Source organism: Protomyctophum parallelum, assembly GCF_964188405.1.
Source record: "Protomyctophum parallelum genome assembly, chromosome: 15".
Classification (NCBI taxonomy): Eukaryota; Metazoa; Chordata; class Actinopteri; order Myctophiformes; family Myctophidae; genus Protomyctophum; species Protomyctophum parallelum.
The window spans coordinates 31,370,753-31,387,586 of NC_139710.1; the positions used below are offsets into that span (position 1 = coordinate 31,370,753).

Below are 16,834 nucleotides of genomic sequence, written 5' to 3' on the forward strand. Positions count from 1 at the left end.
TGTGATGTGAGCATGTTGGGTTCTGAACTGTCTTCTCTCCAGGGACAGAAAGGAAACCCAGGGTCGAGGGGCGCGACGGGAACCACAGGACCACCGGTCAGTGCAACACATGACTTTGATCATTTAAAAAAAGACTAAATGAAACAGAATAAAATGTGACTAAATTTGACTGAGGGACTGCCATTGGATTTTTTTTACATTTTAGTTTTTTTCATGTCATGTGAAAGCAGGGAATCATAGCTTCAAATTGGTTGTTCAGTTTGACCCACCAGTTCTGGAGATATGGCTTATAGAGTAATGTCTTGCAGAGAAACAGAGTTGAGAAAACAGGCTTGAAAGTTTCACTTCTGTGAACATTACACCTAGCTAACATGTTTAAGCATTTATTTCATATTTACATGTCGATTTCAGCTCTGGCATTTATTTCAGACATGCTCTAGTATGCGAAGAGTCTGCCTGTGCTATTAACCCGGTGCCAAAATTAAAATAGCTGTAATTTGCGCGATGGCAGTCTCTCAGTCAAATCTGGTCACAAATGGTGTAAAAAAAAAAAAAGGTCAACGTATTTTCTTGAACAAAATGTCTTTATTGTGATACCGATAAATAGGAACGTCAAGTATTACTATGTTGGTTCCATTGATCCAAGTTGGAACATCAATCAATTGATTAGTCATTCAAATAAACCCGTGCTTGTGGTCAGGTTAGGGTTGGAGGTACTGTAGGTTGTCGGTCTAATGACAGTCGGACCAATAGTAGTAATAATAATAATAGTCTAAACTAAAGCCTGTACGTGTTGTTGATTCCTTTTCCTCAGGGTACCGAGGGTCTTCCTGGCCCAAAGGGGGTGGTGGGCCGGGAAGGACTGGAGGGTCAGCATGGAGTGGACGGACAGCCTGGTAAAGACGGACACCGAGGAGTCCAGGTAAATGTGGGAGCAGTGGTGCTATTCCTCAGGTCAAAGGTCAAACCAGCGGTGGCTGTGGAGTCACCACAGTGGTGCTAAGGTCACTAAGGTCAAACCAACGGTGGCTGTGGAGTCACCACAGTGGTGCTAAGGTCACTAAGGTCAAACCAACGGTGGCTGTGGAGTCACCACAGTGGTGCTATTCACCACTAAGGTCAAACCTGGGAGTCACCACAGTGGTGCTATTCCCCACTAAGGTCAAACCACCACCACCCATCTCTCTGCCCCCGGTGGCGACTGTGGCTCAGGAGGTAGAGCAGGTCGTCCAATGATCCATGGGTCGGTGGTTCGAATCCCGGCTCCTCCTCCTGTCTACATGTCGAAGTGTCCTTGAGCAAGACACTGAACCCCAAATTGCCGGTGCTGGTTGGTACCTTGCATGGCTTCCGCCGCAATCAGTGTGTGAATGTGTGTGTGAATGGGTGAATGTAATGCACAATCTATGTAAAGCGCCTTTGGATAAAGGCGCTATATACTGTAAATGCACCATTTACCATTTATTCAGGGGGAGCAAGGAGCTGACGGAGAACTCGGCTTGCCCGGCAAACCCGGCCAGCGAGGTGACACCGGCGTGCCAGGACTCCCCGGGAGTCAGGGCTCCTTCGGACCCAAGGTGAGACATGTTGAAGTTCTGGTTAGAAATCGAGCTCTTATGTCTGACTGCGGCTGCCGACCGGAACACATCAAAATGGATTCCCACACTCCACCTCACTCAACTTAACCTCGCCCCATCCAGGGTGAGAGAGGACCGCAAGGCCAAACCGGACCCTCGGGAAACAGAGGCCATGTTGGTGTGATGGGCCTGCCAGGGGGGCAGGGGGACCAGGGACTCAAAGGGCAGCCGGTAAGTAATACTAGTTCAAATGCACCAATCGTAATCCATGATTATATTATTTTGTACAAAAAAAAAGGCATTATTTGGTAGTTAATTTGCGGAGGATGACGATATGCCTTTACTGTGTTTGTCTGTCAGGGTGATGCTGGTGGACAAGGACTTCCAGGGTTTCTGGGGATGTTTGGGCCAAAGGTACAGTACTATCTCCTACTGTACAGTACTATATCTCCTACCCACTGATAGTTAGTTATGTTTGGGCCAAAGGTACAATACTATCTCCTACTGTACAGTACTATATATCCTACCCACTGATAGTTAGTTATGTTTGGGCCAAAGGTACAGTACTATCTCCTACTGTACAGTACTATATCTCCTACCCACTGATAGTTAGTTATGTTTGGGCCAAAGGTACAGTACTATCTCCTACTGTACAGTACTACATCTCCTACCCACTGATAGTTAGTTATGTTTGGGCCAAAGGTACAGTACTATCTCCTACTGTACAGTACTATATCTCCTACCCACTGATAGTTAGTTATGTTTGGGCCAAAGGTACAGTACTATCTCCTACCGTACAGTACTATATCTCCTACCCACTGATAGTTAGTGCCAGCATTAGGATGCATTAAAACATTTATCATTAGTAAGAGATAGGCCAGTGTTTCTGAAGAAGCAGCGGCTGAAGGGGCACCGAGGTGTTCTTGGAGGTAGTTTGTGTTGCTTTCTTATTGTTTCATATAGTTTAACCCATTCTGACCTGAGATCAGATTCTAAAAATGTCTTCTATGTCAGTCGTTCTTCGATTTTTCAAAAATAGCAGACCTACAAGCTCGTGCGCTATGAGCTTGTAGATCTGCTATCTTTCAATAGCTAAAGCATAACATAATGCTAATACCAAAATGGGTTCCCGTTCAGAATGGGTTAATAGATTGATACTGATATGATACTGATGATTATTCAATGAGGTAATGAAGAAAACAGAATATATAAAAAAAAAAACTCCCCCATTTTCCTTCTATGTTCCCTCAGCCCAATGTTACTTTGTTATGACATAACAAATATTATAGGCTTTAAAATGTGCAAATAAATGTAACGTCCTACCCTGGATTTTGAAGCCAGGTCTTCCACATGTCTCAAATGTCTAACTAGCCTGGGGTGTTATTCAGGCAGTGCACCTTGTCAAGCAGTAATTCTAAAAACGGCCGATTCTAAAAACGCCTTTAAATCCTGACCTAAGGTTTCTGAAAAACTTCAAATATTGATATAGCAGAATCAAAATTTTTACATTTTTGAATACTGTACATACTGTACAGAACCCAAATATGGGTGCCCGGCCTGAGGGGGTAAGATACAAATAGGGGTTCCCGCCCAGAATGGGTTAAAACAGTTTCTGCACGTAAAACGTCCCTAAGCGTCTTAAGGATTAAAACCGAGCTGAGCCTTAAACGTCTAGGGACGTCCTAGCGCATCCTCAATGATATGGGGAGAGATAAGAATATTCAGAATTTTTCCTCTTTTTTCTTTGGCCCGTTCGCCTTTCGGCTGCCGTACGCTCTGGGCTCATATTAGCTTGCCATTGACTCCCATGTTAGCGCGGCGGAAAGAATGACTCGTATCTCCTAATCCAGGGCGCTCTCCGTGGTGATGAATCGATCGATATGCTGGCGCTTCATTTCTGCTCCTCATCCGTCTCTCCCGCAAAATATGAACGCTTTTTGGATCTTATATCGTATAAATTAAAATGATCGCAATGTAAGCTAGCAATGTAAAGTCAACTTTTTTTAGTAGATTGTTTCCGGGTCATGGCTTTCAGAGTAAAAGCGCTGAGACAACCCCGGCCACCCAGAGCTCCTATTTTGAAGCACTTCCGGCACTGATAGGGTTTTAAAGAAGAACAAAAACAGATTTCCAGGTAAATCATTCCATTGACAATTAATTCTAGTGGAATTCAAATCTCTGAAATGATCTAAGGCCGGAGATATTCATTGTTTTATGAAGGCTGTTGGATACTAACTATACTGAGTCGTGTGTCTGTGAAGACTTCATTAGTTTATTTACGACGCACGATATTAAGCCAATGTCTAACAAACAGTTGAGCCTTGCTGTGTGCAGTAGAATGTGGTTTAGGTGTTCCAAGTCAGTGTGTGGCGATGATTAAGAAGCAGCCATTATATTTCATCCATATGTGCAAAGTTTGCCTGCCAAGAAATGACATTTGCATCGAAACTAGACAACAGGAAAACAACAGCAATTCCCACATGATTTTTGCTGAATTGAACTTTTTATTATTTATTCTGTACTCCCGTTGAGCTGCTGTTGTGTTGTGTGTCTCTCCTCCAGGGGCCTCTAGGGGACTTTGGTACCGCAGGGATACAGGGGCCCAAAGGACCGCGCGGCTTGAGGGTAAGATACAGACTCTTGGACACATTCAGGCCTGACGTCGAAATTTAAAAGAATGTATTCTAAATCCTGACAGTTTTCTGAAATACCTCATGTTTCTATATCAGTGGTGCTCAATATTTCATGTCCAGGACCCCAACAATTATAATGTAATTGGCCCCCGTCCCGCATCTGAAAATATGTTGTTCCGGGGACCTCCGCAGAAGCAAAGATTTGAGTTAAACACGTATGCTGTGAAAGAATATATATTCAAAGATTTGCGCGACATTTTCAAGATTTTTCAATAATAGCAGACCTACAAGCTCGTAGGTCTGCTATTTTTGCCGGATGTGGCTGTAGCAGCTAGATGTAGCCCAAACACTCTAATCCATAAACAGGGGGGGGGGGACATTTTCGATGACGTCCCACTGTTGCGCAACATGGAGTGTTGCACAACAGTCACTCCCAGGCTGTGGAGCGATGCGATCAGCTTTGATATCAATAACCTCTGTCTTTTTGATCAATCTTCGTCCTGTGGAAGTTGAGGAATGAGACGAGCAGACGGAGAATGTGAGTCTCTGAACTTTACTTCCAACAAAACAACAACCATACACAGGTACATCACTTCCCTATATCACTTCCTACATCCTCCCGTTACCACCCAGTGCAATGGTGCTCAATCTGAGGTGAGGTCCCCATTCAGTGTCCACCACACAGGACCCCCCAGAACCTTCAGAATTGACATGCAGTGCAAAACATAATTGTACAATGCCCCAAACACAGTGTCTCTAGTGTCTTTCAGGAGGTCTGACCATGCGGCCATACCGGCTGTATTTCGCCGTCCCAGGGAATGTGGAAGGGGCAGGGGTAGTGGCATGGGCAGGCGGTCGTCCACGCCGACGACGAGGCTTCGTCGGCGGAACAGCAGGCGTAGCCACGGATGGGGGGGGCGGGACAGGGGCAGACTTTGGTGGACGACCCCGGCGTGGGGGCTGCGCCAGCTCCACCGGCTCGTCCGGAACCACATGAGCAGGTTTAAGACGATCCACTGAAATCTGCTCTTTATTGCCCCCCATGTCTACCACAAAGTACTTGGCCCCCGCCTCGAGGACTTGGAAGGCCCCTTCATAAGGAGCCTGCAGTGGAGAGCGGTGGGCATCGTGACGGATGAACACATACCGGGCCGCCATCAGGTCCTTTGGGATGTAGGAGCGGGGAAGGCAGTGATGTGCAGGAACAGGGGCAAAAGCTCTTCCCGCGCCCCGACCGGCAGAATGATGAGCTGCAGCGGACCAAGGGGCAGAAGGCTCAGCGAGGAACTCCCCCGGGACCCTCAGCGGCTGCCCAAAAACCAGCTCGGCTGACGAGGACTGCAGGTCTTCTTTGGGGGCCGAACGCAGGCCCAACATGACCCATGGCAACCGGTCGATCCAGTTGCTGTCTTTGAGCGTGGCCCGGAGAGAAGCCTTCATGGAACGGTGAAACCGCTCACACATCCCGTTGGCCTTAGGGTTGTACACCGTGGTGCGATGGAGTTTCACTCCCAGGCTCTCGGCCACGGCGCTCCACAGCTCTGAAGTGAACTGGGCCCCCCTGTCCGAAGTCAAGTCCAATGGGGTGCCGAAACGTGTCACCCAGCCGGAGATGAACGCACGGGCCACCTCTGCAGATGTGCTAGCCTTCAGGGGAACCGCCTCCGGCCACCTGGTGGTCCTGTCCACCATGGTGAGAAGATATGTGAATCCTTGGGACGGGGGAAGTGGGCCCACCAGGTCCACGTTGACGTGGTCAAACCGCCTCTCTGGAATGAAAAACGGCTCCAGGGGGGCCTTAGTGTGACGGTGTACCTTGGATCGCTGGCATGACACACAGGATGCTGCCCACCCCTTTACGTCCTTCCTGAGGCCCGGCCAGACGAACTTGGCCCCCACCAGCTTAACCGACGCCCTCACCCCTGGGTGTGAAAGGGAGTGAATGGCGTTGAAAACGCGGCGGCGCCAGCCAGTTGGGACCATGGAGCGGGGCTGGCCCATGGAGACGTCACAGAGGAGTGTAGCGCCACTGTCCTGAAACGCCACATCCTCCAGCCGCAGTCCCGTCACGGCCGTCCTGAACGCCTGGAGCTCCAAATCTGTGAGCTGGTCAGCGGCCAGTGCCACATAATCGATGCCCAGGTGCACAGGACTGATGTGCCCCCGGGAGAGGCAGTCCGCCACCCGGTTGTCTTTACCGGCCACATGCTGAATGTCCGTCGTGAACTCTGAGATGGCAGAGAGTTGGCGCTGCTGCCGCCCTGACCATGGCTCCGTAGTCTTGGCCATGGCAAAAGTCAGGGGCTTATGGTCCACAAACGCGGTGAACTCTCTTCCCTCCAGCAGGAATCGGAAGTGCCGTACAGCGAGGAAAAGGGCCAGCAGCTCCCTATCAAACGTGCTGTACTTCCTCTCTGTGTCCCGGAGCTTCTTGCTGAAAAAAGAGAGGGGCTGCCATGCACCGGCCACCCACTGCTCACAAACCGCTCCTACTGCGTAATCGGAAGCGTCGGTGGTCAGGGCTATAGGAGCAGCAGGGGACGGGTGGGCTAGCATGGCAGCTTTGGCGAGGGCCACCTTACTGCCCTCAAATGCCTGGACCCGCTCCGGGGACCAGCCCACATCCTCATTGTCCTTCTTCCCCTTCAACGCCTCGTACAAAGGATGCATGAGGTGGGCAGCGTGTGGTATGAACCGATTATAAAAGTTCACCATGCCCAGGTACTCCTGCAAAGGCTTGACTGTGAGGGGGCGGGGGAAAACAGCAATGGCCTCCACCTTGGTGGGCAACGGCACAGCCCCCTGGGGGGAAACGTGGTGGCCGAGGAAGTCTATAGCCAGCAGGCCGAAGTGGCATTTAGCCGGATTCACGATCAGCCCGTGCTCGTTGAGTCGCTCAAAAAGCTGCCGGAGATGTGCCTGGTGCTGGTGTGCCGACCCGCTAGCCACCAGAATGTCATCCAAATACGTGAATAGAAATGACATGCCGCGCAGCACAGAGTCCATCAGCCGCTGGAATGTCTGCGCTGCCCCTTTAAGGCCGAATGGCATCCGTAAAAATTCAAACAGCCCAAACGGAGTGATGACAGCAGTCTTAGGCACGTCCACCGGATGGACCGGCACCTGGTGGTAGCCACGCACCAAATCCACTTTAGAAAAAATGGTGGCCCCCGCCAGGTGGGCAGAGAAATCCTGTATGTGTGGTAATGTTATTCAAGCGGCGGAAATCACCACACGGCCGCCAATTCCCATCTGCCTTGGGGACCATGTGCAGAGGAGAGGCCCATGGGCTGTTAGATCGGTGCACAATCCCGAGCCGCTCCATTGTAGAGAACTCCTCCTTGGCTATTGCCAACTTGGCAGCATCAAGACGGCGCGCTCGTGCAAAAACGGGTGGCCCAACTGTGGGGATGTAATGCTCCACACCATGCTTAGCGACGGCAGCCGAGAAGGTGGGCACCGTCAGGGCAGGGAACTCAGCGAGGAGGCGCTGGTACACGTCCCCCGTGGCGAGCAAGTTGGCCAGGGCAAGCGGCCCTGGCCCCCCCAGTGTGCATGGATAGGTGGCAAAGGAAACAGCGTCAATCAGCCGACAGTTGGAAATGTCCACCAATAGCCTGTGAGCACACAAAAAATCAGCACCCAGTATAGGCACTGACACAGAGGCAATGACAAAGTCCCAGCAAAACTTACGTCCATGAAAACGCACCGTTACATCCCTAGTGCAAAACGTGCCAATAGGAGTGCCGTTAGCAGCGTCGAGCGGCGGCCCCTGTCCGTCTCCCAACGCGTCCGCTGATGATGCAGGCAGGATACTCAGCTGGGCGCCAGAATCCACAAGCAGGCGCCTACCCGACAACGTGTCCTCAATGAACAACAGCTTGTTGTTGCTGGTGCCAGCGCTCAAATCTGTTAATGAGCGCTGGCTCGTGTGTTACCCTGCTCCACCCAAGAGCATGGCTGAATGCACCGCTTCGCCTTGTGGCCAAAACGGCGATGATAATAACACAGTTCGCTACTATTACCATCCCTCCGACGTTCAGGCTGAGGCACCGCCGCCGCCACGTATTGTCGTGAGTCGCGGGACGCCAGTAGTACTCGGTCCGCCTCTTCTGCTAACGCGCGATAATCCTTGGTGCGCACCAGTGGAGAGGTGGCCAAAGCCGTGCGCACTGGGGTGGGAAGCTGCCGCAGGAAAAGTTGGATGAACAGGAATGTAGTGTCACCTGTACCGATCAGTGCCAGCATATTCTCCATTTGTTCCGTGGGTTTACTGTCTCCTAATCCATTCAGAGACAGTAGGCGCTCTGCGCGCTCTTCGTCGGATAGCTGAAACAACTGCAAGAGTTTATCTTTGATAGCCGCGTATTTGCCGGCCGCTGGAGGGTCCCTCAGAAGTCCCATCATTCGGCGGGTGGTGGTGGAATCCAAAGCCGCGACGACATGATAATATTTCGTCTCATCTACCGTGATCCCTCTGAGGTGAATCTGTGCCTCGATATGCTGGAACCCCGGGCCTGGATCGTGCTGCCAAAACTCTGGCAGTTTAACTGTCGCCGCATACACAGCGGGAGCCGGCGCAACAGCATCCATATTAATTAAATTACAAACGTCAAGGTCACCACTGTGGAAGTTGAGGAATGAGACGAGCAGACGGAGAATGTGAGTCTCTGAACTTTACTTCCAACAAAACAACAACCATACACAGGTACATCACTTCCCTATATCACTTCCTACATCCTCCCGTTACCACCCAGTGCAATGGTGCTCAATCTGAGGTGAGGTCCCCATTCAGTGTCCACCACAGTCCGTCCATTACACTCCATAGACATAGACCCTCTATTACCCAGATGCTCTGAGAAGCCAGTGTCTGTGATTTGTTTTTCCCCAGTCACATGATCCAAATGTGTGACGTATCTTACTTAGAGTGTCCAAAACAAAACCTTGTATGCTTTAAAAGTTAAAAGTTCTTGGGAGGGAAAGAGGGTCTTTATCAATGAACTCGGGTAACCCACGTGAATGGTGGTCAAAGTCTTAAACCTCCTAATATACATTTCGGCAATTTGACAATAGCCGACTTACAGGCTCACAACAGGTCCTCTGATCTGACATGTGTTGTGTTTCTCCTGCAGGGTATGGAGGGAGCCATGGGCCCGGTGGTCCTCTGATCTGACATGTGTTGTGTTTCTCCTGCAGGGTATGGAGGGAGCCATGGGCCCGGTGGTCCTCTGATCTGACATGTGTTGTGTTTCTCCTGCAGGGTATGGAGGGAGCCATGGGCCCGGTGGTCCTCTGATCTGACATGTGTTGTGTTTCTCCTACAGGGTATGGAGGGAGCCATGGGCCCGGTGGTCCTCTGATCTGACATGTGTTGTGTTTCTCCTGCAGGGTATGGAGGGAGCCATGGGCCCGGTGGTCCTCTGATCTGACATGTGTTGTGTTTCTCCTACAGGGTATGGAGGGAGCCATGGGCCCGGTGGTCCTCTGATCTGACATGTGTTGTGTTTCTCCTGCAGGGTATGGAGGGAGCCATGGGCCCGGTGGTCCTCTGATCTGACATGTGTTGTGTTTCTCCTGCAGGGTATGGAGGGAGCCATGGGCCCGGTGGTCCTCTGATCTGACATGTGTTGTGTTTCTCCTGCAGGGTATGGAGGGAGCCATGGGCCCGGTGGTCCTCTGATCTGACATGTGTTGTGTTTCTCCTACAGGGTATGGAGGGAGCCATGGGCCCGGTGGTCCTCTGATCTGACATGTGTTGTGTTTCTCCTGCAGGGTATGGAGGGAGCCATGGGCCCGGTGGTCCTCTGATCTGACATGTGTTGTGTTTCTCCTGCAGGGTATGGAGGGAGCCATGGGCCCGGTGGGCATCGTGGGACCAGGCGGTCACTCTGTATGCATCCTCCTATCTCATCCTTTATGCCACTAGCACTCAATCTTTTCCGTGTCACATTGATTTATAATTGGCTGCGGAGTGCCGTGGACCCCCATTTGAACACGTTTTGTGCCAGGGACACCCCCCCCCTCCCTTACAAAATAGCAGATGTACAAGCTCTTGCAAACTTGTGGATCTGCTTTTTTCTCACCCATTTTGACCTGAGGACAAATCTCCTCTAAATCCTGACGGTTTTCTGAAAAAAAACTCCTGTTTCTATATTAGTGGTTCTCAACCTTTTGCATGTCAAGGACATTCGCTCTGAAAGAACTGTATATTCTTTCAGAGCGAATACATTCAATGCATTCATTCTAGTAACTAGAACTAGTTACTAGAATGAATGTGATGCTCTGTTGACTCCTTTAGCGGGGGACCCCCCCCCCCCCCCCCCCCCCCAAGGACCCGTCTGTCTGTCTGTCTGTCTGTCTGTCTGTCTGTCTGTCTGGCAGCCATGCATTGATCATCTTTTCCTCCTCTCTATTCTTCAGGGACCCCACGGTGACAAGGGGACCCACGGAGATACGGTGCGTTTCACCTTTGACATGGGTCAAATGCGGAGAACAAATTTCACTGCGGTAACGTGTGACAAATCGTATGACTTTTTTCCATCATACGTCCTGGAGCAGCTGAAGCTCTGTCATGAGTCAAACGTGATGCGGAAGTGGACCCTCCTCCCCACTTCCGTTTCGTCTTTACAGCCGCGCACATTCAATTCTAATCATCTAAGCATATATTGCTTAGCAGAAAAGGAAATTTAAAAAAAGTCAAGATATTTTAAACACGGAAATAGCAGCTTCCTTACTCTGATTTCGGGAGGTGTAGTTCCAGACTCGATGTAGCATTCTGAGATTGTGGAATAGTTGTCTCTTGTCTACACGAGACTACCCCACGCCCATCTACATTCTGATGATATATATTTTTGTTTTTCTAACCCTGTAGCCCTTATATTTGAATTACAATCGACTGAATTATCTTAACCAGCTAGGTCCAATGTTATAGCCTACTCGTAAAATAGACGATCATGCTGATATGGAGACACAATGACCACAGTGCGTTATTGACCCAATGACCAGTTCCATGGAGACACATTGAGTTAATAAAATAAAATAAAGTCTAGAAGGAAAGAGCACCTCAGCACCCCCATTATTGTTATTAAAGCGATTAACTCAGTTAAATTGATTTGTTCAAAATGGAGCCAAATTCATGTTGTTTCCACTCGTAATCTCAGAGTCTAAAGGCTCATACATAGTCTGGATTGTCGGTGGTTAGGTGACCACCGAACTACAACATGACGTCACTGAGGTGACCACCGAACTACAACATGACGTTACTGAGGTGGACCACCGAACTACAACATGACGTCACTGAGGTGACCACCGAACTACAACATGACGTCACTGAGGTGACCACCGAACTACAACATGACGTCACTGAGGTGGACCACCGGACTACAACATGACGTCACTGAGGTGACCACCGAACTACAACATGACGTCACTGAGGTGACCACCGAACTACAACATGACGTCACTGAGGTGACCACCGAACTACAACATGACGTCACTGAGGTGACCACCGAACTACAACATGACGTCACTGAGGTGACCACCGAACTACAACATGACGTCACTGAGGTGACCACCGAACTACAACATGACGTCACTGAGGTGACCACCGAACTACAACATGACGTCACTGAGGTGACCACCGAACTACAACATGACGTCACGAGCCGCGGTGAAGAGCAAACCACCACCACCGCTCCAGCCCTTCTCTCTGTTTTTACTCACCACCGCTCAACGTTATTTCAGCTCCGGTGGTCAGCTCACCACCGGAGCGGTGGTCACCTCACCACCGGAGCGGTGGTCACCGAAAATCCAGACTATGAATAGGCCTTTACAGAGGATCCACGTATACATGGATGGAAGTCGTTACAGATGACTGTTGAGATGATGAAAGTGAGATGCTTTTGGCTGAGGAACAGAGAGTGCTCAGCATTGACGGAGCAGAGAAAGACTATTTTTTTCCCCCCCAGCGTTTCTTCATTTCTCATTATTGTGCAACCAGTGTTTGATGTCGTCCTCACTATGACACTTAGCTGCTGCACTGGAGCTCATTTCAGGTTGATGAATTAATGCTCGCCGCCTGCCGGTCTTTAAGCTTTCGAGAGTTCCAGCAAACCCTCCGGCGCACGCTGGCATAATTCACCCATACACGTAGCTCAATCTCACAGGGTCACAGTCACAGGGATCTCCTAATGTGGAAATAACGCATCGCAGCGCTGTGAATGAGCGCAGGCTACTTAACCCTTTTAGACCTGAGATCAGATTCTAAAAATCTGATTCTAAAAAATTAAAATCACACCCATGTGAACTGAACTCTCTCATTAGCAGCACTATCCCTCTCTGTTTCTGGCGCCCCCTACTGGTACTACTAAGTCATATATTCGTGCTCATGGCCACATAGGTAGGTAGACACATAAATAGACACGGACAGCTGTAGGAGTGGTTGCACCACTCAAAAACTAACTAGTGTTACTCACCGAAATCAACACTGATACACAACAGTAGTAATTAATTAATTTCTAATTATCTCAGTCAGCCTGACAGACCTGGAGGCGACAATCTGTTCAAGCTGCCAACACGTGGGCCCGTTGTGAGCTTGTAGATTAGTTATTTTCTCCGTGAGTAGAGGTGTGTGCCACGACGTTGTGGTCTAGATAGAAACTGAACGTACAGTGTGAGAATCTATTTAACCCATTTTGACCTGGGAACGATTCTACAAATGTAGAAACATCACATATTTCTATGTCAGTTGTTCTCAAACAGTTTCATGTCAAGAACCCCCAAGATTATATATGTAATTGGCCGCCGACCCCCCCATCTGAAAATATGTTGTTCCAAACTTCCAGGGAGCCCCCCAGAAGCAAAGATTTGAGTTAAAAACTTTCGCTCTGAAAGAAAATAATATTCAAAGATTTGCGCCACATTTTAACGATTTAAAAAAAATAGCAGACCTACAAGCTGAGCTTGTAGATCTGTTATTTTTCAATAGCTAAAGTAAAACATAATGCTTAAAACACCAAAAGGGGTTCCCGCCCAGAATGGGTTAATAATCCATTGGAATAGGGGGAATATACTGTACATACAGTAAACAACATATCCAGTGTACAGTATTTGCTGCAGAATGCTGTCACATGAATTCCATTGTTCTGGAACACAAAGGTCCACTTCTGAATATCGCTTTCCGTTTCTCTTCTGTTCTCCAACAGGGACTGCAAGGACCGAAGGTAAGCAGGGTTTTATTATTTTATTTTTTGCCAAATACGAGAATTATTTATTGGGTCTAAAATAAATCGGTAGTTCTCAAAACTTGTTTTCGTGCACATGAACCTCCAAATGGACCCCCATCTAATAATAATAATGGATTTTATTTATAATGCGCTTTACATTCCTCGGAATCTCAAAGTGCTACAGTAGTAGGCAAAAATATGAAACAATAGGTAAAAGCAGAAAAAAACAACACACAATTTAGCATCAAGAAACCATCAAAAAAAAACCAACAGTTATTGGTCAGGGAATAAAATCAGTGGGTTTGGGGGAAGGTAGGTCTTTAGTCCTTCCATCTGTGTGTTTTGTGCTACAGGGACCCCCCCCCTGTCAAGACTTGGCCCGGACGGTTAGCTCAACCATCTGGGCACCTAGGCTGTCAGACTACTTTCATCCTATGAATAAAGGCAGAAAAAGACCCCAAACATATCGTAAATAAAATAAAAATAAAACACTGTCAAGACTTAATAAATACTGTACAATGAATACATACAAATAGCAGATGAGCTTCTGTATCTGCTATAAGCATAAAATGATGGTTAAAGTGGTTATAATGATTGCGATGGCATATTAACTCATTTTTCTCAGGACCCCCTGGTATAACCCCCCCACACCCCCACCCATTTTGATCCGTGCCAAAGCGTAAGTAAGAGAAGGGAAAAAGAACACAGCGGTACTCCCTTTCCCTAAATAATGATCTTGGTTAAACAGCACATGCTTTTGTAGTCTTAACACAACGCTGTGTCATCATGTTTTTTTCTGTTTTTTCTTCTTCTTAGGGGCCTCCTGGTCCCCGTGGACCCCCCGGACCACCTGTGAGTTCCTCGTCGTTTTGCAAACATTTCAATAAAACCCACGTTCTGGTAAACAAAAATCCCACCAGACCTATAATAATGCTATACGTCTATGTCTATATTTCTCTAGGGACTTCCCAGCTCTCTGCCTTCATTAGTAAGTATGTTTCCATTTATTTCCATGTTTATGGGACTTCGGGGGGGTGTGTGTGTGTGTGTGTGTGTGTGTGGGGGGGGGGGGGGGGGGGGGGTTGGTAGGTTTAGAGGCAGCATATGAGACAAATGAGACAGAAATGGAGTGTTCTTCGTCGTGCCCCTAATTGCGTTGTTTTCTTTGTGCGGTCGGTAGAAGAGGGAGGCTCTGGGCGCTGCCTTTCAAGTCTTCATAGACTCCCACACGGCGCTGAGGTCAGAGGTGAGTCCCAGAAGAAGCTACGACGGCGCCGGCGCCGCCCGCGGCAACGGAGTCGCTCATATTAATCATGCTTAGTTACGACTCTGCTGATGTGATCCTTATTTGCGGACCCCCCTCGACAACGGGTTTCTGCTGCAACCCAATGGGGCTTATCCTCAAGTGAAAAAAATAAAGTAAAAAAACCTTGTATCTTGTATGATGATATAAAAAAAAACCCAGACACTTAATTTATGTGTACTTCACAACAGCTGTCTAGTAAGAACTCCTCCAGACATGTGTGTGTCTGGAGCTAATCTCACAAACGGCAAATGTCTTAGAGCTGCCAGTGGGCCAAGGAAGAAACTCCACACATGTCTTTCCCGCACAAGAACATATGTTTTAGATTGTTTGTTTGTTTGTTTGTTTGGCCGGGGGGGGAATTAAAAAACTTCAGTGCACTGTGCCTAAACATGTTGCGACCGCACGTCGCAACATGTTTAGGCACAATGCAAGGAATAAATGCAATCGCCATGTATCTGAAGGACGTCTGATCCAATCATTTTTAGATTTCTCCAGTTTAATCCTGCGTTTAGGTTTTGTTGTGTTCAAGATCTGATTTTAGGCATGTTTAAGCCTCCAGGGAAATCCGTGTTGAGGTTCTTAATCCACTGTTTTTCATTAAAACGTCTTTGTCCTACTGTCCAGTTGGGATTGTGTTGAAGTCCAGCGCATTTTAGAGCTTCAATGAGCCATGAAATGTTGCACAAATCTTGTGGTTGTCTTTTTTCCATTGTTAATATTGTATCTGTGTTGTCCCAGCCTTGTACCTATTGTTTTACCCGTTTCTCCGACATATTGTAAACCACATTTGTTACATGTGATTAAGTAAATGCAGTTGCTGGTTCTGGTTGTTATTCATTGTTTAATCTCTAACACGCGTTTTGTAGTTCTATTTTTGACTAATTGTTTGGGTTTGAAGTATTCTGGTCCCTCGCGTGCTGGTGTGTTGATTTCTTTTAGCTTGCTGTGTACTAGATAATCTTTAAGGTTTTTGTTTTTTCTGTATGCCGATATAATTTTATAATCTTTTAGAAGATCATCCGTTCGGTTCTCAAAATTCCTTTTTATTCTGTTGTTGGCTAGTGTACTCTGTGTTGAATAACTGGTTATCAGGGCCAATTTAGGGCCTGGATCTCGCACTGAGGTTAAAGTTAGACAATTCTACAAAATAATGCCTTCTAAATCCTGGCAGTTTTCTGGAAAAAACCCATGTTTCTATATGTCAAAAACCCCATGTTTCTATATGTAAAAAAACCCATGTTTCTATATGTCAAAAACCCCATGTTTCTATATGTCAAAAAAACCATGTTTCTATATGTAAAAAACCCCATGTTTCTATATGTCAAAAACCCCATGTTTCTATATGTCAAAAAACCCATGTTTCTATATGTCAAAAAACCCATGTTTCTATATGTCAAAAAACCCATGTTTCTATATGTCAAAAAACCCATGTTTCTATATGTCAAAAAACCCTTATGTTTCTATATGTCAGTGGTTCTCCAACAGTCGGAAATAATATCTGCATTTGGCCGCCGACCCCCATCTGAAAATATGTTGTTCGAGAAGCAAAGATTTTAGTTAAAAAGGTTCGCTCTGAAAGAAGATATATCCAAAATCTGCGTCACATTGTCACACTTTTTCAAAAAATAGCAGACCTACAAGCTCGTAGCGCGGCACCGAGCTTGTAGATCTGCTATTTTTCAATAGCTAAAGTATAACGCTACAAACACCAAAAGGGGGTTCCCCGTCTAGAATGAGTTAATTAAAGTGCTCAATTATTGCCGCGTGCGTGTCCAGTGAAATGCCAGATTGTTTGCTAATGCAATGAGCACTAACTATGAGACCTAGCAGAACATGTCTGTCTGTCTGTGTGTCACGCTGTAACACCACCCGCCCGCCACCAGAGGGTGCAGCTGTATCACACACAAAAACACACACTCAATTCAATTCAAAGGGCTTTATTGGCATGAGAAAACATACGTTTACATTGCCAAAGCAGAAAGAACAATACAACAATACAGCAATACAATCAAAACAAAAATGATGTACATTTGAAGATCAGGATCTTCAATAGATCAAATTCTATGTACCAAGGTCACTCGATGCAGGTACTGT

At 47.6% G+C, this 16,834-nt stretch overlaps 1 protein-coding gene across 1 annotated transcript in view; it reads left to right on the forward strand.

The window, feature by feature from the left end:
- LOC310871801 (uncharacterized protein) overlaps nt 1-16,834 on the forward strand; it is a gene marked incomplete at its 5' end in the record, with an annotated part of 153,098 nt that overhangs the window by 130,941 nt on the left and 5,323 nt on the right. The window contains 12 exons of the mRNA XM_083783436.1: nt 43-96; nt 815-922; nt 1,470-1,577; nt 1,701-1,808; nt 1,938-1,991; nt 4,140-4,202; nt 10,047-10,100; nt 10,631-10,666; nt 13,414-13,431; nt 14,251-14,286; nt 14,396-14,422; nt 14,615-14,680. Coding sequence (XP_083639562.1) covers nt 43-96; nt 815-922; nt 1,470-1,577; nt 1,701-1,808; nt 1,938-1,991; nt 4,140-4,202; nt 10,047-10,100; nt 10,631-10,666; nt 13,414-13,431; nt 14,251-14,286; nt 14,396-14,422; nt 14,615-14,680 — 732 coding nt within the window. The remainder of the gene's footprint in view (nt 1-42; nt 97-814; nt 923-1,469; nt 1,578-1,700; nt 1,809-1,937; nt 1,992-4,139; nt 4,203-10,046; nt 10,101-10,630; nt 10,667-13,413; nt 13,432-14,250; nt 14,287-14,395; nt 14,423-14,614; nt 14,681-16,834) is intronic.